The sequence below is a fragment of the Hermetia illucens genome, chromosome 6 (assembly GCF_905115235.1).
Source record: "Hermetia illucens chromosome 6, iHerIll2.2.curated.20191125, whole genome shotgun sequence".
NCBI lineage: Eukaryota > Metazoa > Arthropoda > Insecta > Diptera > Stratiomyidae > Hermetia > Hermetia illucens.
The window spans coordinates 13,000,932-13,025,600 of NC_051854.1; the positions used below are offsets into that span (position 1 = coordinate 13,000,932).

The following is a 24,669-nucleotide window of genomic DNA, read 5'->3' on the forward strand; positions in this document are numbered from 1 at the left end:
TGGAAAGACATCCTTTTTAATCATTTAACCATTTCCTGTAGCAATTCAGCTTCCTTTAAGGCTACTACGGCATTCCTCCTCCAGTTCCTTTCTCAGATCTTGCCCTTTGACTAATTTAGTTACTGTCCTAGTTTTTCCACTTACAGCACACCTTTAGGTATCCCTTCCTCCGTTTCCAATGTCGAGGAAGATCGGTTAGTGATGTGATATGTACTGAGGTATGCCACGTCGGCGATCAAGCCTGTTCTCTATCCGGAAGATATGTTCTTGGAGTTCGTCACTCAGCTTCTTCACTCTCAGACTCACACGCTGAAAACTGAAATTATTTTAGGACTTCAGTCTCTAGAAAGCACCCAGGTGTCTAGTATCTTTTTATATTGTGGATGCCGTTAACTTTTGCCCTAACAAAACCGACATCCAGGAATGTCATGGTTCCTTGTATGATTTGTCTTCTGTCTAGCAAAAACATTTCTTTTTGTATTAAAGTAGTCAATCATCTGATTTTCTTGTTGTTCTTTCTCAGTTTATAAGTATCTCACTATGAAATCTTATCATGAAAGGCTGTTTACATCCTTTTATCTGCTAATTTTCATCCCATTACTTTCAGTTCGCCAAAAACAATTTCTAATCTATGAAAAGTCCACTTTTTGATACAATTTTCAAATCAATTCTAATTAATATTAGAACCAACTATCAGATAGTTGTTCTGGTAGCTTCTTTCAGGTAGCATGGCCTCTTTAATATTACCTACACTATCTTCGCAAACTCCCTCAATATACTCGTGAAATTGGACTTAGACTTATCTTTCAAATCCTTGTTCCCTCCAAATGTAATCAGAGAAAATCTCTCTGCATTTTGAAAATAGGAATCTATTTTACTGCACTATTAAATGAGTTCGGCTTTGTAAGCTAGATATTATGTCGAACCATTCCATTCATGATCCAATGTATACAATTAAGCTAAATCTGCGATCACAATGAATCAAAAACGGATTGCTAAAATATTGAAGTTTCCAGTGTCTGTATGTATGCTATTTTTAAGAATGCATACTACCCAAATACTACCATAAAATGCTTACAATCTATTTTAATTATACACTATGTATTCGCTGTTTATGTAGTCTCCATAATCTAAAAGATATATAACATTCCATGTATTCGATTAATAAATAATAATGTTGAAGTTGAACCATTCTTAACTCTGTTGAGTTGGTTATTTACGGTCAAAGTAGTGACATACTAAGTTAATGTTGATTAAAACTAATAAAATCATCATAAAAATAGATAAATATACCATCATCGATAACCTATTTCCAACATTAGTGGAGTAATATGTACTTGTTGGCACCACTTTAACCAAATATGGACTCATAAAAAAACCATCGAGTAAACCCCCTGCGGTAAAAAGATAAAACCATCAAATAACTAAAGTAAACTCTCATTCCTTATCATATATTTTACATTAACATCATTTTTTTTCCATCTATTTTCTTAAGATAATTTACTAATTGTTCACCTTTTCTTCCACCACTATTGCTGAAATATAGCGAACGGAGGAGCGATCGATACAATTGGCAGTTCGAGTGCACAAGACGTTGGAGCTGGCTGACGACAAATTTTATGTGATCACATGTGGAAAAACAGGCTTTGCAAGGTGAGCCATAAGTTAATATATTGAATTATTATCGCATTATACGAAAACAAAGTCTCCACGGCATTTCCTTTGTGCAGGCTCCTATAAATGGCTTTCAGACATTGTCTGCATAATAGTTGATAGAGTTATCTCATGTGCAGAAAAATGTCTAAAGGAAAGGAGTTTGGCATGGAAATATGCAGGTTACCTATGTGTTTTCAGATTGTGGGGCGAAAATATTTGTTATATGGTACTTGGAACGTGGAGGCGAAGTTTATTGCAGCGCTCTATAAAGTTATAAATAGACGAAATCAACGTTACATAAATAGATTTTCGAAAATTTATAAATAGTCCACTAAAAATGTCGACGAAATTCCGCACTCTGTCTTGAAGAATTATTATCTGGATGCTGCTAGCCAATGCCGATGATCATCTCAAGATTTCCCTTAAGGGTTGAAAATAAAAACTTATTGCCCAATTTTGTCAAACCGTAGTGGTGTATCTCATCCTTAAAATATATGAGACACACAAACATAGTGTCTCTCTACATCCACCTTGTCATCCTCCTTCACATGGACCTTCTGTACCATGGTAAAAGACGATTGGAGTCAAGAACACCAGATTGAAAATATACCAAACATACTGTTACATTTGACACCCATTAATTTGATGAGAGCTAAATTTATCTCTATGCAAAAATGTACGGAAATACTATTAAGGATTTCTGAAAACATCCAATTATGATGACGGAGCTATACCTCTCATCAAGGATTTTGGAAAGATGCTGACGCCTGAAATGTACAAATTTATCAATCCATCACTTATCGCATTTTCCCGTGGTTCCACCTTAAATGGAATTGAGAAAATAAAATATTGGAAGGAGCATGGGAATAAACCGATATATGCTTAGTTGGACACGATAAGAATAAGGTGCCTAGTGAATCCTTCTCGTGCTGCCAACAAAACGATCACTGCAAGTCCTGGATATCCAAATTCATAGTACTCTATTGTATACTAAAAGAAAATCTCTTTTTTATTTAATCGGGCAATTATCTGCTAAAAAAGAGCTGCTTTACTCCAGGAAAGATGAGGAAGATTCGTCACGTTACCTCATTTCTGCCTGGAAGATGTATGGCTACAAATGGCCTTATTCCTCGGTCTCTATTAATTCAGAAAACCATCATCCCAGAAAATTTGATTGAATGAGGAATAACTTTAGCTCAGAACTAACTAACCATGGAAAATTGTTTATTCATGTGATTCATCGAAGTAACTAAATTTGGAGCTGCATACTAAAATCTTTGGCCTTTCCGATAGCCGGGTCGACTCGTTTAGTTCGCATTTGCCACTCTTCTCGGTAATAGACTTGGTCCGAATGGAGTCGAAGGGCTCTTAAATCATCATCGGCCGCCCTTTTGGCCCTTTCCCATCGACTTTCACATCTGAGTACTCGTCATCGAAGACACCTTTCCCGTAATTTCTCTACGATCGATGCAACCCTATATCGATTTCAGATGTCTTCATTTGAAATGTGATCATGGCGTGTTATGCCACTCGTCCAACGTAACATCATTACCATGAAGCATCTTTTATGATATTATCTCTTATAGTCGGTTAACACTCAGAACCATACAAGATATTGCCGCAAATTTTGGATTTGAGAAGTTTTTTTGATACGTCGAATACATAGAACGCCTGTTGTGAAACGGGACTTCATATAAGTAGGGCTTACGCATGAGGCAATTTCGCAACGCAATTCATAATTCGCTGATAGCATTGATCCGAAATATTTAAATTTAACTGATTAGTGATTTTCATTGGAGTTGGTCGGCAAAAATTCTATTTTACCCAGATGTAGGCGCCGACCGCGTTACTTAAGGCGATTATACCCCTTTGGGTACGTTGCTCGGAATCAGCTTTGCCATAAGACGCTAGGCAAACATCATCTGATGTTTGCGCTGAAGGTGAATGTCCCGTGTGACAGTAACCACAATAAAACAAAAAGGAGTGGTAATAGGGCGCTTCCTTGATGAACATTGACAGAGACATGAAGCGCCAAACTTCGAAAAGAAGAAGACTTTGTTTTGCTAATATATGTCCAAAACGGGGGCATTATTTTTTTTTATTTTTCATTACATTATAGTCATATAGAACGATATGGTAGTTTACTAGCTATTATTTTAAGATTGACTAGAAAAAACAATCTTCTTAAGGTGTTGTATTTTTGGCGATAATATGGTGTTTCAGGAGCCAGTTGATCCGTTCATTAGAGCGATTTTTTCTTAAAATCCTGCAAAAAGATATATCAAGCAAAAAAAATCAAATAGCCAGCGTTTCTTTTCCTCAATACGGTTACCAAGGGACATGTCCAAATTTAATGACTTTGGGACTTTTATTTTTGTGATTGCCTAAACTTAGCGTTGATAAAATTTTAGTAATATCTAAAGCTGTCACAAATCTCCAGCCCAAAATTATCTACTCTCGTTGGCTACATTTTGTGACGATTAAGGAGCACGTTGAAAGAGTTCTTTACACTTATTCTTTGCCAAATTTGTCTTAATCCTCTCAGCTGTAGAGTTCAATGGACTATCACATCTTTCATCTTTTAGACCTGATGACATATCTTTGTTCTCTCAGTGGCTCACGGACTTGGCCAAATGGCTCTGTATTTGGAAAGAGAGGCGGGTAAAGTTGGACTGAATATAAACTCCAACAAAAGCAAGGTTCTCAGTTTGACAGGTCATCGCTCTCTCCCTATATGCTTTAATTGACAGAGCAGCGAAAGCATTGATCAATTTGTACATTTAGGAAGCATGGTTTCTGCCAATGGGAGCATCAAACTTGATATTGCCGGACGCATTAACAGCGATTGACCTGTTTTCGCTGCTTTGTCAAACATCTGGAAATGAAGTATCTTAACACTAAAAGCAAGTTCAGACTGTTCTGTGCTAATCTTCTTCCTGTGTCGCTGCAAGTAGCATGGAAAGTGACAGCCACTGTCAATCGAAAGTTTCATCGGAATACGCCTAATACTGTGTCAAACGCAGAACTTAGTCGGCGCACATGCCTAGCACCCGTACACCATGTGATCAGAAGACGGAAGTGGCACCGCATAGGTCACCCATTAAGGAGAGGCGACAATTACATTGCTGGCTAGGCCATGTAATAAAATAAAATAAAATCCTCCAAGATGGCCGACGAGTGGTTCGCCCCAAGAACACTTGGAAGGAAGTCGTCGGTAAATAGCAGCTATATGTATATATTTGGCTGATGGTGCACCATTGCCATCGAGTTTCGTCCGAAGTGCAAATAAAGCTGCGCTTTTTCTTAATTCAGATTTGTATTTTTTTGTTCCTTTTTTTTGGAGAATGAAGTAATACTTCGTCACTTAAAATTACTGCTAGGTGAATTTTAAATTTGAAAACTGGGATGGTATTGTCGAATTGCATTTTTGCTCTAACCACGTAACCATGTTGGGCGCCGTTTGTAATAAACTATATGGGAGTGGGGCGAGGCGTGCAAGCACGCAACGGCCGAACACGTTGATTGGCGCTTTAGTATTTCCCGGCCGACCTTCACGGTCAATTTCGTTTTTAGGTTTTTGGGATAGCTCCTCCCTCTAGGTTGTCTTCGGTCACTTCCAACGATCATTTAACCATCCGAATCCCACATAGCTCATTACATATGATTTTTTTTCATGGATGGTCAAAATGCCATGCCAATTATTTGCAACATATGTGCCGGAAAACTTCTGCGCACACTGGTTATTAACGAAGTAACAACAATTGAACTGCTCCCCATAGCAGAGAATTATATAATAAAACCAAACAAAAATGATCGCGAGGATTAAATCTTCTTCGTTTGGAGTCATTGAGGACGGAACGGCACAGCATGCAGTCGACTACCTCCGTATACTATCAAGGATTCATCCCACCAGTCACTTCATCCTTACGAAGAAGAAAGAATACTAAATTTTCCAAAATAAAGGTTGGAATGGACACTCCACAGAACCTCAAATAGCAATGCCTTTCAGGATATAGCCACAAATACCAGCAGATCCGGAAAATTCTGTAAGGCAATCACCTGCGAGACGTTAAGTCTCAAAGACAAACACCAAAAACGACTAGCTCTTCTGGTATATTACCAAGGATAGGGCAGGAATCTCTACTTTACAAGGTGGGGAGGAAAATTAAGGCTCAGGGACATTAGCTTCTGGGGGAAAAGATGTGAAACCTAAAACTAGAAGGATGAAGTCAAGTGTATGTGGAGCTTAGTCGGGAACAATGTTGAGAATCTTTTGTTTCTCTGTCCAAACACAACAAAACGAAGTTTTGAGCCGGAATAGGCTAGCTTCCAGGTATTCATCTAGAAAATGTTGTACCCACGTTGGGCGCCATTTGTAAAGACTTAAATGGTCGGAAATGAGGAGGAGCGGGCGGAGACGACTTTCACCTCTTTTAGGTTTTTGGGATAGCTCGTCCTCCCTCGTTGGGGTAGGCTCTTTCACCGATTTCTCAATGTTTACTTTCTTTTGATATTTAATTAGTACTTCCCACTCTGTACTAATTACGTGTTTCTTTTATTTACAGAGACGAAAACTCACATGTTGCTTTGAAGTTCTTTGAAAAAGATCGTCGAGTCAGGGAGACCGTCTATGGCCGCGAATACACTGTTCGTGCAGAACTGACCCAACCTAATGGTAATTTTTTTTTTACCTTTAAATTAAAGCATGCAAAACAAATTTTATTTAAACAGGCACAAACGGAATCCGGGTGACAAACTGCTTTGCCTTCGATAAAAAGAACCTCAACATTTCATTGATTGATGACAGGGGGTACGGTCAAATAACACTTTTTCAAGATATTTTCGGAACTATTTTGATGAATTTTATTTCCAGATGCCCTATAAATTCAGAAATAATGACCAGGTTCTATCCTAATGAAGAAGGTACAGCTGCTACTGCACTTTTGAAGTCCATGTTCAAATTTCCAGAAGGTAAGTTCCGATCACAGGTATCCTTTTCAGGCCAATGTTCGGATTCAATTCAAATTTAATAAAAATCTAAACATTGAGAATTATATCTTCTCAAAAGAAGGTAGTTCTTTGTTACTGTTTACTAACTTTTTTTCCTAATTAATTCAGGATCTGAAGTCCACATGCAATGTGACATCGTTCAGTGTAAAGGAAAATGCTCAAATGAAGACCCATGTACCAGTGTCGCATCCTTCACAAAAGGCGGCAAAAATGGAAATGAAGTCACTGACGGTATGGGATTAGCAGCAACCACTGTCTACGTATTGGATCCCGCAGATGCTCCATGTAAGTTTAGCTTCGAAAGTGGTATCACTACTCAAAAATTGACTTCAGAATGAAAATTTTCCTGAATTTTATCCTTGGCTTATTTTTAAAATTTGTATCTCACTCCAGTGGTTTCCCCTACCTGTGATGAAGGTGGAGTTCGGCCGGCATGGTTGCTCTGGCTCACAATAGCCTTGGGTGTCCTGTTTTTGATTATGTTGCTCATGAATATTTTCCTTTGCACCGCGATGAGCTGCAGTTGTGCTAGGACTGAGGTGAGACTCCAGGAGTATTTCTACCCAAATTATTCACTGACTAATCCAAAATGAATTTCCAGATCATCGAAAAAGAACCATCAATAATTGAAGAGTATGATCCCTACAGAAGTTGGCATGGAAGTCAATATGGTTCCCGATATTCACTGCATGGCCGCGATGGGCACAACAAAGGATATACGAGTGGCGGGTCGACCATTCACTCAAATAGGTCTGATAGATATTAAAACAAAATAAACAAAACAAACTCAACTCGTATTCCTTTGTGAATGTTCTTAACTCTATAATTAAATGTTCTTGAAGGTCGTTACCCATCGACTCCGATCATTACGCCATTGTACATTCACGCCCGGGCTCAAGACATTCCAATGCTTACGGACATCGATCGAGAGGACCGTCTAGCAATTACTAGAAAATATACATTACTCGAAAACAAATAAAGACCAAAATCCGTAAATGTAGTCAATCAATCAATCAGTCATAGACGTTAAAATCGGAAATAGACCTGAAAATTGGATATCAATTGGAGATAGATTTCGGTCCGAGATCAAAGTTTCGTCAAAATTTTCCAAAAAAAAAAAAGAGAGAGAGAGAGAGAGAGAGTAACGATCAAGTCTCAAGTTGTTGATCATAAGACAAAACCTTCGAAAAACATACGACAAAAAGCGAAAACATAACGAAAGGACGATGGAAAGTAGAATCTTGAAAAACAGTCGATATTGGGGCATTCAGACCTTCTAAGAACATTACCTCTTCAACCGATCGCAACTAACAGCTTACAATTGACTAGGCAAGAATAGATAAACCTAAATCAACCAATCACACTAAAAAGTACTACTACATGCCATGCTTGACAAAAAACCATTATATTTGTAAATCTCCTAAATATTAAATGTAATTTAAAATACAATTGATACGGATCGAATCCGGGGAAAATTATGTTTTAGATAGAAAGTGGATATACGATTTGAGATGTGGAAAATCATTTCTTATCATCATTTTACTTAAAGTTATGTTTCATCTCTACCATATTTCATAATTAAGTCACTAGAGTCGTAAGTTTAATATCTTTAAGATTATATTGTAAAAAAGAAAGACCGGAATAATGTTATTTGTAAAAAGATAATAAAAGACTTTAACAATTCGAAATGTTGTATTCAGTTCATAGAACATATGCAGATGGTAGAACTGTAACTTATTTCCAGGAATCGCCCATAGACTCACATTTGAATGCCACTATGCTAGCAAGTTCGGGACTTCCGGCAGAGTAACTTCTGCTTGTATCCCTCCACCCTCATTCAATCCGAAGATAACGAACCCCCCAAAAAAAACTATTAGTAAGGCATCAAGCGAGCCAATTTCTCCCAAACCTGAGGATCGACTGCACCAATCAATACTCCTGATTACGATACGAGGCATAGCGTTAGGGCTTTCTCCTTACCTCAGGGCTCAACGTCCTATTATAATATTACCTAAGGGAGGCTGAGGCACAATGAAACACGTCCATAGCAGGCATCTGGAGCACAGGACGTTCCACGAAGGTGTTGCACTTTCGGCATAGAAAGAATTTTACCTCGTCGTCTCCCTCATCATCTTTCATCTTGGTGTTTCGACCAATGTAGAGTTTGGATTTGCATCTAGTTTTGAACTCAACTAAGTCATAATCATCTAAAACAGGAAGACCGAACAATTCTCCAAGTGATCAGGCTCAACAGCAAACAACTCCTCATTCATGTCAATATATTCGTCGGTGTCTACATATTGAACGTCTCTATTGTCCTCCTCTGTTGAATAAACGTCCCTGGTTTGTGCAGATTTTTTGTTTTTTCATCCAAATAACTTCCTTTTGGCTGCTTTCTTCTTAGAAAGTGGAAGGGGCTTCTTCTTTTCTGTAATGGCTTTCATTTCTGGAGCGCTCGTAACATACTCCGCCCTCGACTTTTGATCAGTTTTTCCGTCCCCTGCTTTTGGGTAACCACAAAAATCATCAGGAAAAAAGAAAGCTTGACTTGGACCAGCTGCTGGATCAAGGACACTGCCTTCTGCATGATTGAAGGCTGATCCTTCTTCTACTTTTGGGAGTGAACCATTGAGCAACTCACTTGGCACAGTATAACCTCACCCACAGTGCTAGTAGGCGGTCGATCAGTCATATAGCTGCATAGGAAATCTGTATCGGTAAAAACATGTTGCTCAAATAGATTTATTCTACTTTTTTTAATTGTGAAATTATTTTGGAAGGAATAATGGTGGTCAAAGGATAGTATAGGTCCCAGGGCGAAACGTGGAATGGTACCCACGATGGAGCATAAAACCTGGGAAACGCCTGATGAACCAACACCAACAGCTGTACTACCAAACCCGTGATGACCGCTGAGAGCTCTTTCTTAACGAAAAGCTACAGACGGAGAAGGATGAAGGCGAGTCCCTCGCGCCTAAAAACGGGACAAATTGTACCAACTGCTCCTCCAGGTTGGGGGTTAGGTTGGGCTGAAAACCCTACATGAAAACAACCTGTAACAAAGCCAAAAAAGGAACCTGGAGGAGATTCGTTGGACAGGAACCGGTGCCCAGGAGAAGAATCACTACAACATATATTATAGGGGCCATCCCGTAAACCATGTGCTTGCACTAGATTTCTTAGCCAGCCAAAAAGTTAAACTTGCTATTATCGGCTTTGAAAATATAAGCGAGGCAAATTTAGAAATACAAACCTCATAAACATTCACGCCCCTACAGAGGAGACTGCAGAGACGGAGAAGGATACCTTCCACTGGGCAGTAGAACAAACCCTCGAAATTATGATATAAAAATCATATTTGGGAATTTTAACAGCCAAGTAGGGACAAAGCCTGTATTTAGGCGATACGTCCCATAGCTTACATCAAAATACAAATGGTAACGGACTGCGAATTATTCAATCACCAGTGGCGAATAAAATGGTTGTTGGAAGTACCTGGTTTGCACGGAAAGCGGTCCACAAACAAACGGCCCTCCGTAACACATACAAAGAGGAAATTGGATGCCGCAATAGCCGTAGCTAACAGAAGTCCTGGCGATGAAGCATCAACAAATAATCTTCACAACCACTAAAAACCACAAATATACTTAGCCCCAGCCGCAAGAGAAGTTGGAATGGCTGATTCAACGAACGTCGCATTCTCAAAGAACGCGGGCACGCGCGGGGACTTATCACTAACTCCGGCGATGGGATGAGCGACTTCACAGACGGAAAAGGGATTTTTTTTAAGGATAAGGATATAAAGGAGCACTTAACATCTGCGAGCCACTTCGGTCACGTTGCCCCAGGGCAGAGGTGAGGCAGGGTCTGACGATTTGACTCTGTCCTCGTAAGAAACCGTAAAGCCACCTTCTCATAATATTTTTTGGAAAAAGAAAGCATGGGAGAACCAACAGGTCTGTGAACTCCAAAACTACAGGGAACAACCACACCAGTTGCGGAAGTTTTACCAACAAGTCAGCAGAATGAAGCCTTATACACCCCGATGCTCATCCTGCTGAGACAAAGAGGGCAATCTGATTTCCGATAGAAAGGGTATATTGGGGTGATGGGTTGAGTACTTTGATGAACTGCTCAACAACCAAAATATCGGCGAGTTGGAGGTACCGTCACCTGAAGACGACGGACAAATGCTGCCACCACCAAGTATAGAAGAAGCTCAAAAACCATAAGTCGCCAGGAACCGATGGCATTGCAGCCAAATTGGTTAAATATAACAACTACACCAAGTAGCTCATCAACTGGTACTTAAGGTGTGGGACAGCGAGTCAATTCCTGAAGACATCTATAAGATATTCTCTGCTATCTTGTTAGGCAGGGTAGCCCCATACGCCTAAAACATCACTAGCCCATACCAATGAGGCTTCACTCCAGGTAAATCAGCAACAGATAATATTTTCTCTCTACGGCAAGCGATGGAGAAACTGATCGAGTATGGACATAAGTTGCACCATATTTTCATCGACTTTAAAGCCGCCTATGACAACATAGCCAGGGTAAGAAACAGAGATATCGGTATCCCCACGAAATTGATAAGACTGACTAGGCTGACCCTGAGCAATGTGTGAACCTAGATAGAAGCAGCAAGAGAGACCATTCGACATCAACAACGGTCTAAGACAAGGGGGTGCTCTATGATGCGTCCTTTTCAACCTGGCCCTGGAGAAAGAGATTCACTATGCACACGTAAATGCGAGAGGCACTATCCTCTTCAAGTCCACCCAACTGCTGGCCTACGCTGACGATATTGACATTATGGGAAGAACAACTCGAGATGTACAGTCTACTTTCATCCAGATCCAGCAGGCGGCGCGAGATCTCGGGCTGCACATTAGTGAAGGCAAGACAAAGTACATGGTGGCAACGTCAGCGCCGAAAAATCAAAGAACGAATAACATCGAATCGCACTGGTCAAACGGAAACAATATAGATAGGAGACTACAACTTTGAGACCGTTGAAAACTTTTCCTATCTAGGGTCAAAATCACAACCGATAACGGTTACGATGATGAAATCGTTGCCACCAGAGCCTATTTCAGCTTATAAAAGCAGTTTCGCTCGAAACGTCTCACCATGGGATCAAAGCTCTTACTGTACAAGACAATGATCTTGCAAGTCCTTATGGATTCCTGGGAAACTGCATTCGAGAGAAGAATCCTCGGAAGAATTTTATTCTCCCTACATGAGGATGGACGATTCCATAGCTTACATAACAACGAAATCTCTGAGCGATACTATGACCCTCTGATTATGGATAAAATTAGGATCAATTAGTTGCAGGGGGCGGGTCACTTAATCCGAATGGATGAGGATGATCCAGCCCAAAAAGTCTATAAGGGCAATATCTATGTTAGAAAAAGAAGACGCCCCAGATAACACCATTCAGTGCTGTTGTCGCGAATAGAAACTATTGAAGCTGACCTGATTGCTTCGAATAGAAACTGAGTGGAAGCGCTGTCGACCATTCTTGTGAAAACCGAAGAAAAAAAGATTATAAAGAATTGCGCGGCAGTTGTGAAGCTCATGGGGTCTGCGAAGTTCCTGCAGAAAAATGTCAACAAAGGGGTGAAAAACGGGCTGATGGAGCTGGAGGAGCTCTTGGACAGAATTTCACCCCACAAGATGACTCGAAAATAAAGACTTGGAATTCGCAATTGGTTCCTAACTTCATTTTTTAAAAGTTTCCAATTCTTAATTTACTGAGTAGGCATATGTACTATACAAATACTAGGTACTAATAAGTTTATTGTGGGAATTGGAATAATTGCAATTTACAGTTCAATGCTCTTCCACTGAAGTTTCTTCCATTCGAAAAATGAAGGGTGGTGAAACCCTGGTCGAATGAAGCCTGAGAATAACAGATGAAGGTACGTTCTGTGAAGCGGTGAAGGGGTTACTGGCAAAGAAAGCATTCGTTTCTAGCCTAGAACCGAAGAAATCCGAGACCTTGACTGCCTGATGGAAAAGAACAAAGTAGAAGAAACCATCATGCGCGAATGTCCGGAGGTCACCAATGTCCGATTTCGTATCATCTCTGCAAACTCCCGGGGTCAAAAACTCGCTAGTGAAAATTGTGAACCAATACCCGAGAAAGCTTCTGAACAGCGAAATCAGAATTGGTTGGATGATATGTAGGATACGAATCCGGGCCGCCCCAACCAAATGTTACATATATTTGGATTATGAATACACGTCTGCAACCTGCCTGGGACTTGACAGGAGGGCAACATACGGTCAGGCAGGCCATACGGCTGCAATGAAACGAAGGATTGCGGTATACGCAGGAATCGTGAATCTGATTAGAGCGTTGCACACACTGCGGGCTCGGGGCGGTGTCCAGTCTTCAGAACAAAACTGAAAAGAGCTAGGACGCGATCAACGTGATCCACATCCTACAGATAAATATGCACCGGAGTGCAACTGCTCACGCAATTCACTGAAGTGAACAAATCTAATCTAGTGCTAATCAATGAGCACTAACAAAACAGGGACTGAGTTTCATGGCACCCCGGCATATCAGATACCGATGCCATCTGGGTTTGGGACGGCACCCAACTTAGTGTTCTTGCCCAGGGCCGAGGGGACGGTGTTCTCTAGATTTAGTGTTTGGAGGTAAAGTTTTTCAGTGTCTATCTAACACCGAATGAGGCAATCCCGGACATCCAAAGAAGACTTAATGCCCTAGAGGACGCTATCTTGGGCACAGAGGGGCGGATCGTTTCGGGGATGACTTCAATGCCAGGGCATTTGAATGGGGCTTGCCTCACCCAGACTCCAGAGGGAAACGAATTCTCGAAATGACGACGAGAACAGGACTTGTAGTTTTAACCACCACATTCTCCCCAACGTTCCGGCGCCCAGGCTGCGAGGGAAGCATGCCCGACGTGACTTTCGCGTCGGAATCACTGGTGTTGCTGATGGACACCGGGAGGTTTGTCGAGATGCTTGGAACAGGTGGAGCCGATGGAGGGTACTCTGGGGGTGGTAGCGCTACAGCTAACACTATCGTAAATTCAGTTATGAACATGATAAACACAGCCTGCACAGCTACCATGCCCAGGAGGGCATTGAGACGTGCAAAACTCCGGAAGAAGAGTACGGATCAGCCAAAAGGAGACTCCACAGCACAATAAACAGGAGCAAAGGGTAAGGCGACTCTAAGTTGTCGTCTTCATACCGGCCTCTGGGAAGTCGGATCTTTTGAAGTTTGATGCAGGCTTTCAACTCCCTCTATAAGGATAGCTGCTCTTAGCACATCCTGATTGTGCACATCCTTTTCTCCTATCGTTCTTTCAGTTTCACTATTACCCTGCCCCTTGTTTCCGTGCAGCTTCAGTGTAGTCTCTGTCAAGCTGCATATTGTTCTTTTTTTGTGTATACTCTCTTATGTACGGATGACTCAAGTGGTTAGAGCGCTGGACTGTAAAAAGAGTAATGATCATGCCTAGCTTTTGTATTTTGGGAGCATATCTCCTTGCTCCACCTCTACTAAACCGATCAAAGTCAGAGGGGTAATTATTTAGCAGTGCCGCCAACTGCAAAAATATATGAGGAAACGTATTTGCAGCAGATCCGATCCGGAAACGAATGTCTTGCAATTCATCTAGTTGTATTGCCAGCTAGGGACTTTAACATTTAGCATTAATGTTAGTAAAATACATCCCTTCTTCCAGCCAAGGAGGCTTAATTTCACATTCATCCCCGCAAGGATAAGAGTTGATACAATTGAACAATCCTTTATTTACAATCAATACACAACTGAATATTGCTTAATTTAACATCAAATTAATTATAAACGTAACTTATGTATGCAAACAGTAATATTTTATAAAGTTTTTAAACGCCTGTCACACTTAAGAATTATTATTTTGAACATTTTAATCCTAAATTTCTTAAGCTTCTCATCCAGACTAAGTTCACTTCCATCAGAATAATGTGTTTTGAGCCGTTTGGTTTACAAGAAACCTTAAAGCTTGAATTTTTTCATATATAGAAGGTTTTGGAGTCCAATAGATAATGAATTTTTTAATGTTTATGCTTTTTTTAGATATTAAAAATAAAATCAAGCGAAGCCTTTAAGCAGGGTATTTAGAATCTTGCAAATTTTTTTCCTGGGTATATGCGCGATTTTTTTCAGTGCAAGGTTTAATTAAAAAAATAAGACTTCTAGTATTAGCAAAGACAATAAAATATAACCAGGAAAAATTCGATATGAGAATATCTCAAAAAATATATGAAATATCAAATTGAAAAGCTGTCATTCGTTCAAGCCAAGGAGATAGTTATTGTATTTGAATGATTCCATGAAATATCAGACGAGGTCCCAGTATTCTCGCAAGAAAAACTCAAAATAGAAACATTTCCTTTCTAAAATACAACCAAACTTTTATCTTTATTTCATAACAGTATATAATTAAAAACAACTATCTTATTCAATCTTCAAAGTGTTATAAAAAACCAATAAATGGTATGGAACCTGTAATTCAAAGTGAACCCAATAAAATGCAAAATAAGAAATGAAAAGAAAGTGTCAAAAAACGTCATATTTAATATCTAGTATGTGCTCCCTTATTTTTTATCACCTCTGCTAGTCTTTTTGGTAGACTGCTAACTAAATTTTTTAGAGTATTTCTAAGTAATTTTATCCATTCTTCTTGCATGCTTCTCCAGGAGGAGTCCTGATTCACACGAGTCTCTAATGGAATTCTGTTATCTAGAATGTTCCACAGATGCTCAATTGGATTCAAATCTGGCGGATTCGATAAAAAACTGTTTTGCAATTTTACTTGTGTGCTTGGGATCATTATCTTGTTGGAATATATAATCAAGTCATCTGCAATTTTCGCGAGGTTTTCTTTTAAAATATTTACATAATGCGCTCCAGTCATTTTTGAATTAATTTTCGCCAGCTGTCAGATTCAGCAAAGAACCATCCCCATACCATTAGCGAACCGCCACCGTGTTTAACCGTAGCTGTAATAAAATAGTCTCTGGGAAGGCTTACAGTAAACTAGATTACTTTTTTTTTTAATTTTTCAGCTCAAATTTTGATTCATTCCAGGAAATTATTCTATGACAAAACGATTCGGGCATGTTAATTCATTTTTTGCAAATGACAGACGGCTCTTAATATTGGCTACACGCAGTAGAGGCTTCCTTTTGGAAAAATAACTCCTCATTCCTGCTTCAAATTCTTCTTCTTCTTCTTTGCACTGTACGTGACGAAATGGTCAAATGGGTGGCTTCTTCTATTTCTCTTCCGGAGTTTTTTGTCTTAGCTTCTATTAAAGCTTTTCCGTTATCGATTGCAAGAACCTTCCGCTTTCGACCGCACAATTTCTTAAAGCTTTCGGTCGTTCTGCGTAGTTTATATTTTTCCACTATTTTTCTTGCTCTAGAAATGGAAATTTTATATTTCGCTGCCAATTCTTCATATCCTTGGTCACCACCACGATCTTTAACAAATCTTTCGCTTCATTCGACAACGGCTTCATTGCGAAAATCTGCAAGCCCAAAGATCTCGAATGCAATAAATAATAATAAATGTGATATTTATATCTAATCACAATACATTCTTTAAATTTTGGGAGCTTATAGTATTTATATTGATCACATAATCCCAACGTTTTATCCGAAAAAACCCATCCTTTCGAAATTCCCCCGCCGTGAGTCAGTCAGAATTTAGTACCCAGCACTGATGATTTTTTATTCCGGGACGTTTAAGAGAACTAGGATCGTGAGAACGCACATAAACTTAATTTTCGATATGCGGTTTGCTTAATGATACTACACATGTAGATGGCAGCAATTTTAATTCGTTTAACGAGAAGTAATAGGGATAATTGTTGTAAAAGCTAGAACACATAAAGGAGGCGGAATCCGCTAAAAATAAGAATAACCCACACATAAAGTCCGCGGTTGATTGACTGGTGACACTTGGTGTTGCGCAAGTTGTAAACTCATTGCACTCATCTTTCTGGTGCAAGAACCGTGGGTTCGATTTAACAGAATCTGTGGCATTGGATCAGTTAAGGGGGCTAGGATCTTCTACGACGAAAGATCCATAAGACCGAGAGCTTGCGTCCTGATGTCAAGACGGTTAGAGGCAACTATGCTGAGATAATATTGTTCCCAGGACTTAGCTACGGTCATCATACAATACCAAATAAATGGCGAGAGGAAAAACATCATAGTTGCCTCCGCTTATTTACCCCTATGTATCCTCCACCGACGCAAGAACTTAGGGATCTGGTGGCGTATGCAGAATCAAGTGGTCTCGAACTCTTAATAGGTTGCGATGCGAATGCTCAACATATTTGTTGGGGCAGTAGCAAATGCAATCCAAGAAGAGAGAAGCTATTTGATTTCATCACTTCAGCTGGTCTTATGACTGCAAACATAGGATGCGCCCCTACGTTCGTGGGACCGAGAAGAAGCGAAGTAATTGACCTAACAATCTGTACCCCAAAATTGTTAGAGTTGATTACACACTGGCGAGTGCTAGACGAGGTCTCACTGTCAGATCACCGATATCTAGAATTCAATCTGACTATTGCGGGCGAACAGTCTGCAGTACAAAGACGGAACCCTAGGAAAACGGATTGGGCAAAGTTCAATGAACTTCTTGGCAATAAAGTACAGTTCCCTAGGCGGCTAAGGACTCCTTTAGTGCTGGAAGATGAATTGAAAACTCTGAACGGCACACTTTTAGAGTGCAATGAAGAGGCTTGTCCTATTTCCCGATACCAAAGCGGTAAAATAGTTCCTTGGTGGAACCGAGAACTGCAAAAACTCAGGAAATCAACCAGGCGACTTCTAAATCGTGCTTGCAAAAGTAACAAGGACGAAGACTGGTTAAATTTCAGGAACTCACAACATGAATATAAGAGGCTCGTGAGGTGCTCGAAACGAGGCTCCTTTAGAGCTTACTGTGAGGAACTGGAAGGCGAAAGGGAGACTTCAAGGCTGTGCAGAGTCCTCAAAAGGGATGAGTCGGCCAAGTTGGATTCTCTTAGAAAACCCGACGGTACTTTCACGAGCTCCAGACTGGACTCAGTACAGACCCTCCTGGAAGTACACCACCTGCGAGAACGGGTGAGAGAAGTGGTAGGGGGAGAGTTGACGGTTCTTGCAACCCCTTCAACACGCAAGTGTTGCAAGGGGAACTGGAACACTGCGAAAGCGGTTGTTACCCATGAAAAGGTGAGAGCTGCTATACTGTCCTTTGAACATGTCAAAGCACCTGGCATGGATGACATCTATCCGGCAATGCTAAAGGAGGGTATGGAGCATTTAGAGCGACCTCTAAGAAATATTTTTCGACGATGTCTTGCTCTGGGCTACGTGCCTTCTTGTTGGCAACAGGTTAAGGTAGTTTTCATACCGAAACCCGGGAAAGATGACTATTCTAATCCAAAGAACTTCAGACAGATCAGCCTGACTTCATTCTTGCTGAAAGGTTTGGAGAGACTGGTGGAGCGTCACATTCGTGGAAACGCACTTAGGTCACACCCACTTAGTGAAAACCAACATGCTTACCAACGTGGAAACTCCCGTGAGTCTGCTCTTCAATTGAAAATTTCATTCCTAGCTAAGAAGACGTTTGAGCAATCGAGTCTTGGTGAAGGTTAGAACAGTGAAAGTGTCGCAGAGAGACCAAAAATGAGGCAAGTCTGCACTAACAGTTGGCAAAGGAAAATAAAAAAAAAACAATGCGCAATGTAGGAACTGGAGGTGGTCATAATCAAGGAGATCCTAGCTCAAACTGGATTTTAGTTAGGTCAAGAAATGTTTGAAACGAAACCCAAAGAAAAGTACGAATGAAATGAATTAGAAGCAAAAATAATTCCAGCAAGATAGACACGTCTTATTTTGATATTCCCAGTTGGGTCAAAGCAGCGAAGTTCTTTTGTGGAAGAGCTTAGCGACGGGAAGTAGACAAGCGCAAAAAGAAAGATTGCTGTTCGAGGTATGGAAAAATGCGAGCGCAATGGCATATAAAATACTGTCAAAGCATAGCTTAGCGAGCAAGCTACCGTTCGTATAAGCCCACTAGTTGGGGTTAAATGCAAGTATCTAGACGAGATCACAACTAAAGAGGATATCTGCACAGCTATCAAGACGCAGGCAGCACTGAAGAATGTAGAGGAGTCTCTTGTGAAGAGCCTAAAAAAGGCATATGGTTTAAGCCTCCATCTGATTAGGGCTTGGCGCCCTGGGTTCAAATAACAACACCACCTAGTATCCCCTCTGACAAACAGGTGAAGGTAAACACTTATGTCATTCACAATACGGCCCTTCGTAACACCTAGAAGGGGAAAATGGATGCGAAATTGCGACAGTTAAGTCCTTGAGGGTTTTACGTGAGCATCTGTCTGGAAGACTTAATTCCACGGTCTTCTTAGGACACGGATTGATCTTGTGACCACAATCAAAGCCCCGTTGAGACAAGCAACAATGGTACCAGTCTATATCAAGTGCATGGCTTAGCATTCATACTGGTGGATACAAGATCTACCTAAATCTCTACCGAACTAGGGAGTGCGGCATCCGTGTTGAAACGCAACACCACGCCGAGGCCCGAAGGTCTCTTCTCGCTTGAGCATAACCACAACCCCCATGGCGCGGCAGGATTCGCGGCATTCGAAATTTATTTCGAATGTTGCGAATACTAGCGGACAGATGACGTCACCTGCGCTCTCCACTCAGTTTAGACCTCGCTACAGGAGTGAAGAGCAGCGTGCCATGTAGGTGACGACAGATGTCATATTTCAAGTAAAAAAAATTGAAGGCAAAAGAATGTCTAGCTGGGATTGGGAATCCTAAGGAATAATTAATTAAAAAGCTGTATTCGTTCTTAATTACAATTATCTTGCAAATACTCGTAAATATAGTGTTATAGCTTTTAAATTAATTATTCCTTAGGATTCCCCAGTCTTTTGCCTTCACTTTTTTTTACTTAAAATATGGCATCTATCGTCACCTAGATGGCACTCTGGTCTTCACTCCTGTAGCGAGGTCTAAACTGGGTGGAGAGCGCCGGTGACGTCATCTGTCCGCTGGCATTCACAACATTCGAAATAAATTAAATAAAAAGAGGGAAATCTGATTTCCGATAGAATGGGCATATTGGAGTCACGGGTCCAGCATTTTCGTGGCCTGTTCAACAACCAGGATATCAGCCAGTCGGAGGTGCCACCAACTGAAGATGACGAACACATGCCCACGACCAACCATGAAAGAAACGATCGGTGCGATTCATTGGATGAAAAATCATAAGTCACCAGGGGCCGATGAAATTACAGTCGAACTGGCTAAATATGGAGGCGACCGAATACACTAAATGGTTCATCAGCTTATACTCAAGGTGTGGAGCAGCGAATCAATGCCTGACTGGCAAAGAGGCATTATCTGTCCCATACATAAATAGGGAACCTCACGAAGTACAGCAATTATAGAGGTGTCGCGTTCCTGAATACCATCTATAAGGTGTGCCGAGAACATCATTAGCCCATTCTAGAGAGGCTTCACCCCTGGCAAGTCAGCAACAGATCAAATTTTTGATGGAAAAACTGTTGCAATATGGACATCATTTGCACCATCTTTCATCGACTTTAAGGCGGCCTATGACAGCATAGCCAGAGTGAAACGACGAAATTGGTGGAGTAGACTAGGCTGACTCTGACCAATAGGCGAGGCGATATAAGAGCAACAGGATCACTCACGAGACCATTTAACACCAACAACAGTCGAAGACAAGGAGATGTCTTATCATGCGTCCTTTTTAACCTGGCCATGGAAAAAGTGATTCGCCGATGCAGATGTCAATGCAAGAGACAAGCCCCACCACCATGCTGAAGATATTGACATCATGGGAAAAAACAACTCGAGATGTACAGCCTACCTTCATCCATATCGAGCAGGCGGCGCGAGATCTCGGGCTGCACATAAATGAAGGCAAGACGAAGTACATGGTGGCAGCGTCAGCACCAAAAAGCAAAGAATGAACAACATCGAGTCGCACTGGTTAAACGAAAATGATAAAGATAGGAGACTTTAACTTTGAGACCGTTGAAAATGTCTCCTATATAAGATCGAACATCACAACCGATAACAGCTATGTCGATTAAATCCGCGCACGGTTGTTGGCAACAAACACAGCCTATTTCAGCTTACAAAAACTATTCCGCTCGAAACGTCTCACCATAAGGTCAAAGCTCTTACTGTACAAGACAATGATCTTGCCAGTCCTCATGTATACCTCGGAAACTTGGGTTCTTAGCAAGAAGGATTGTGAACTCTTGACGGCGTTTGAGAGGAGAATCCTCCGAAGAATTTTTGGCCCCCTACATGAGGATAGACAATTCCGTAGGCTACATATACGAGTACATAACGACGAAATCTATTAGCGATACCACGACCGTCTGGTTCTGGATAAAATCCGGCTCAACAGGCTGCGTTGAGCGGGTCACTTAATCCGCATGGATGAGGATGATCCAGCCCGGAAAGTCTAGAAGGGGAATATCTATGGTGGAAAAAGAAGACGAGGCAGACCCTGCCCGAGATGCAGCAATGGCGTAGGTCAGGACGCCAGCCAGCTTTTAAAGATGTCGAAGTGGTGGACCTCGGTGCAAAACCGGAGTGTTTGGAGTTCCTTATTAAGGCAGGCCTAGACCGGATACCGGTTGTTGCGCTGTTGATGATGATGAATTATTTGTCATTGTTTGTTTGAAAGTGGGCAACTTTCTGGCCGAAAACTCAGCAAAGCAGCTGACTTGGCCCGGAAACAGCCCGGATAGAGAACTTGTGGGCACTAATGAAGAAAAAGGTAGCTGAACACGATCCGAAAGCCAACATGAGCTGGATTTAATCCCCTCAAGGACGTGGAATGATGAAATTCACCTGCAGATTCTGTAGAATCTTATTTCATCAATGCCAGCGCGGATTAGAGCCGTAAATAAGGAAATTAAGCATTTATAACGTTATTGTTTAGTTATTAAGTAAACAAAAAAATAATTATGATACCACGCGTTTTGTGATCGATATGAAACATAAAGCAAATTAATCCTTTTTTTAAAATAGACTCATTTTGGATCAAAGTTCCTCCTGAAAAATTTTACATAGGTTTTTTCTCTAAAATCAGATTTTCTTACTGGTCGCATTTTTTGCCCAGCACTGTATCTTGTAATAGAAGTGTTCCAGAGATCCGGCTCTAGGATCAATCCCTGCACTATCCGTGACTGACCCCATTATCCTCTGACCCTTTAGCGTCTCATAGAGCAGGGAGCGATTTCTCAGATAATCCTTCAAGAGATCCTATAACAGATATGTGGGGCAGCAGGGTTAGCATTCGAAATAAATTTCGAATTTTGTTAATTCGACTGACAGATGCCACCACCGTGTTCTCGAGCGGGGAGAACATTTCTTCCAGCTCGGGATCGGGGGATACAGAAAGGCTGTCTTCTTGCCCAGGCTGAAGTCCGTTTGCGTCCCAAATCAACGTCGCGTTCGCTTCGCCGAATAATGTGAAACGCAGTTCCGGGTTCAGTCGCTGAAACCCCTAGGTTTCATCTGGAGGCGCAGTGATGTGCCGCAGCAGGGTTAGCAAAAATTGAAATTTATTTCGAATGTTGTTAATTCGACTGACAGATGCCACCACCGGTGTTCTGCGTGGCGTAATAGGCCTGGCCAACCAATTTAAATTGTATAAAATATGACAAAATATTATAGCTCGGTACGTGGAAAGCACAGCCTAGTGTACCTAGAACGTCTTCCATCTTACGAAACTGAAGGCGCTCGACGAAAGGCATTCACGACTTGCATGACAACATTCCCTGTGGGTCTCCCTGCTCTAAAACAGGATGTATCAAGCATACAATGTGGTCGGTATGCAGACCTTATAATGCCATGTACGGCTATATTCTGCATGCGGTCCTCATTGACTAACATTGGGTTGATATGGCCTAGGCATGTGTGGAAGTCCGGGGGATCGAGGCTTGGCCGATGTCACATGGTGGAGCAAAAAAGTAGACACCGTATTCGGTAGCATTCAGAAAGCGGGAATCATATGATGGAGTCGAAATCACGAATCATGCATCTTGGCTTGATGTTGAATCACCGGCTGAACTTTAAAGAGCGACTGAACCACGTGAGCCTTAAAATGGGAAAATTATGATGGCACTTACAGGAGAGATTGCGCAACGTTGATGACCGAGGCCAGCTTGAAAATTATTAACAACGCCGGTATGAATCGAAACCCTGAAAGAGAAACCAACTAAACGAAACGTTTTTGAAGTATATCCTCTAAGCGCGCTTTGAATTGTTAACTTTTTCTGGACAAAATCGGTTGAAGCAGCATTTGTCGTTGCTAAGATACCGATTGACATCTTGCCAGAAGAGATGACCAGAAGACTGTATGATAACAAGGAACAAAGTAATGATAAGGCTGGAGAACAATATCGTTTTTGACATGATGGTTTCATCTTCCCCCTGAGTATCGCTATGCTGAGAAGAGGGAGTAACTGGAGATGATGTCAGGATAAGCGGCATCATGAACTGCCGCATGAACTGAAGGCACTTCGAAGGGCAGAACACATATGAAAACGCCACAGGAAGGAAGCATATTCGCCTCCTGCATTAGCCAGTAGGTCTATTAGCTACCCCATGATGTATTGTGTGAGGGGCCACATGCTTCGTAGGTGTAAGAGGTGGTTTTAGTGGATTAAAAGACCATATGCTGTGGGCTTCGATGTCTTCCACCTCCTTCAAAAACATTGCTTATCAGCCTCACAACAAAGGCAGCCTCGAGTAACTTGTATATAGGCTTAATCCAAAGAAAATAATTCTGACCATCTGCAAAACTCTGAATAAATGGAAGTGCCCCCCATACAATAGATAGTGAGATGCATAACTGGCCGGCTCCATCAATCATACGAAGTAGTCACTGAGTTGAAAAGATTGGTGGCAAGATCTTCGGGAGGCTAAGGACTGACTTCAGACTTCCACACTGTAAAAGATCCATGCTGGAAGTCTGGAGTGTCGTCAACTTTGTTAATCGATGCAGTCAAGGGCCTGGCCGCGCCGGTCCAAAGAAAGTTATAAAACACACAAAAAGATGCCGTCTTCATAAAAATTCAGAAGTTTGTTTGCAACTAGATTGGTTCTTTCCTCTAATGTAAAGTATCTGGGTGTAATCCTGGATCCTAAGCTAAATTGGAGGTTGAACATAGAACTGAGGGTTAAGAAGGCCTGTATAGCCTTCTATGCCTGTAAGAGAACCTTTGCCAAGAAATGGGGTCTAGGGCCGAGGATGGTTCTCTGGATGTACACCGCTGTAGTGCGTCCGAACCTGACGTACGGATCTATTGTATGGTGGCAGGCTTTGAAGAAGAAATACAATAGAACGAAGCTAAATAGGATTCAAAGAATCGCGTGTGCAGGTGCTACGGGGGCTCTGCAGTCCTGCCCGGCAGATACTCTCAATGTACTCCTGCATCTCCTCCCCCTAGACCTCCACATCAAATATGTTGCAGCGTGCAGTGCCGTCAGACTACATGAGTCCGGATGCTGGGCAGCGAAATCCTACGGCCACAGCAACATTCTAGATGAAATACCTCGAGAAATCTGGGCATCCCCCACGGACTATGTCACACGCAAGCTGAACTTCACGAGAAATTTGCTGCGGACCTTCCAACCAGGGCAAAGTGAAGACCGGCGGCGTGTTGCAAGATTATGACACGGTATTCTTTACGGACGGATCAAAGATGGCCTATGGAGTCGGCGCGGGGGTTTTCTCGAATACACACGGTGTATCGAAGTCGTATGGTCTCCCAGGTTTCGCCAGTGTATTCCAGGCGGAAGTACTGGCGATATTGGAAGTCTGTCGATGGCTGGAGCGTGATTCGAGCCCTAAGCGTAACATAGCCATTCTGACCGACAGCCAAG

The 24,669-nt window shown here is 41.5% G+C and overlaps 1 protein-coding gene across 2 annotated transcripts in view; it reads left to right on the top strand.

Moving 5' to 3' along the window:
- LOC119659601 overlaps positions 1 to 8,354 on the top strand; it is a 70,931-nt gene extending 62,577 nt beyond the window's left edge. For both annotated transcript variants that reach the window (XM_038067769.1, XM_038067770.1), the window contains exons 4-11: positions 1,547 to 1,653; positions 6,222 to 6,331; positions 6,388 to 6,466; positions 6,530 to 6,627; positions 6,775 to 6,951; positions 7,060 to 7,205; positions 7,268 to 7,416; positions 7,509 to 8,354. In XM_038067769.1, coding sequence (XP_037923697.1) covers positions 1,547 to 1,653; positions 6,222 to 6,331; positions 6,388 to 6,466; positions 6,530 to 6,627; positions 6,775 to 6,951; positions 7,060 to 7,205; positions 7,268 to 7,416; positions 7,509 to 7,617 — 975 coding nt within the window. In that variant the 3' untranslated portion in view covers positions 7,618 to 8,354. The remainder of the gene's footprint in view (positions 1 to 1,546; positions 1,654 to 6,221; positions 6,332 to 6,387; positions 6,467 to 6,529; positions 6,628 to 6,774; positions 6,952 to 7,059; positions 7,206 to 7,267; positions 7,417 to 7,508) is intronic.
- Positions 8,355 to 24,669: the final 16,315 nt, after the last annotated feature.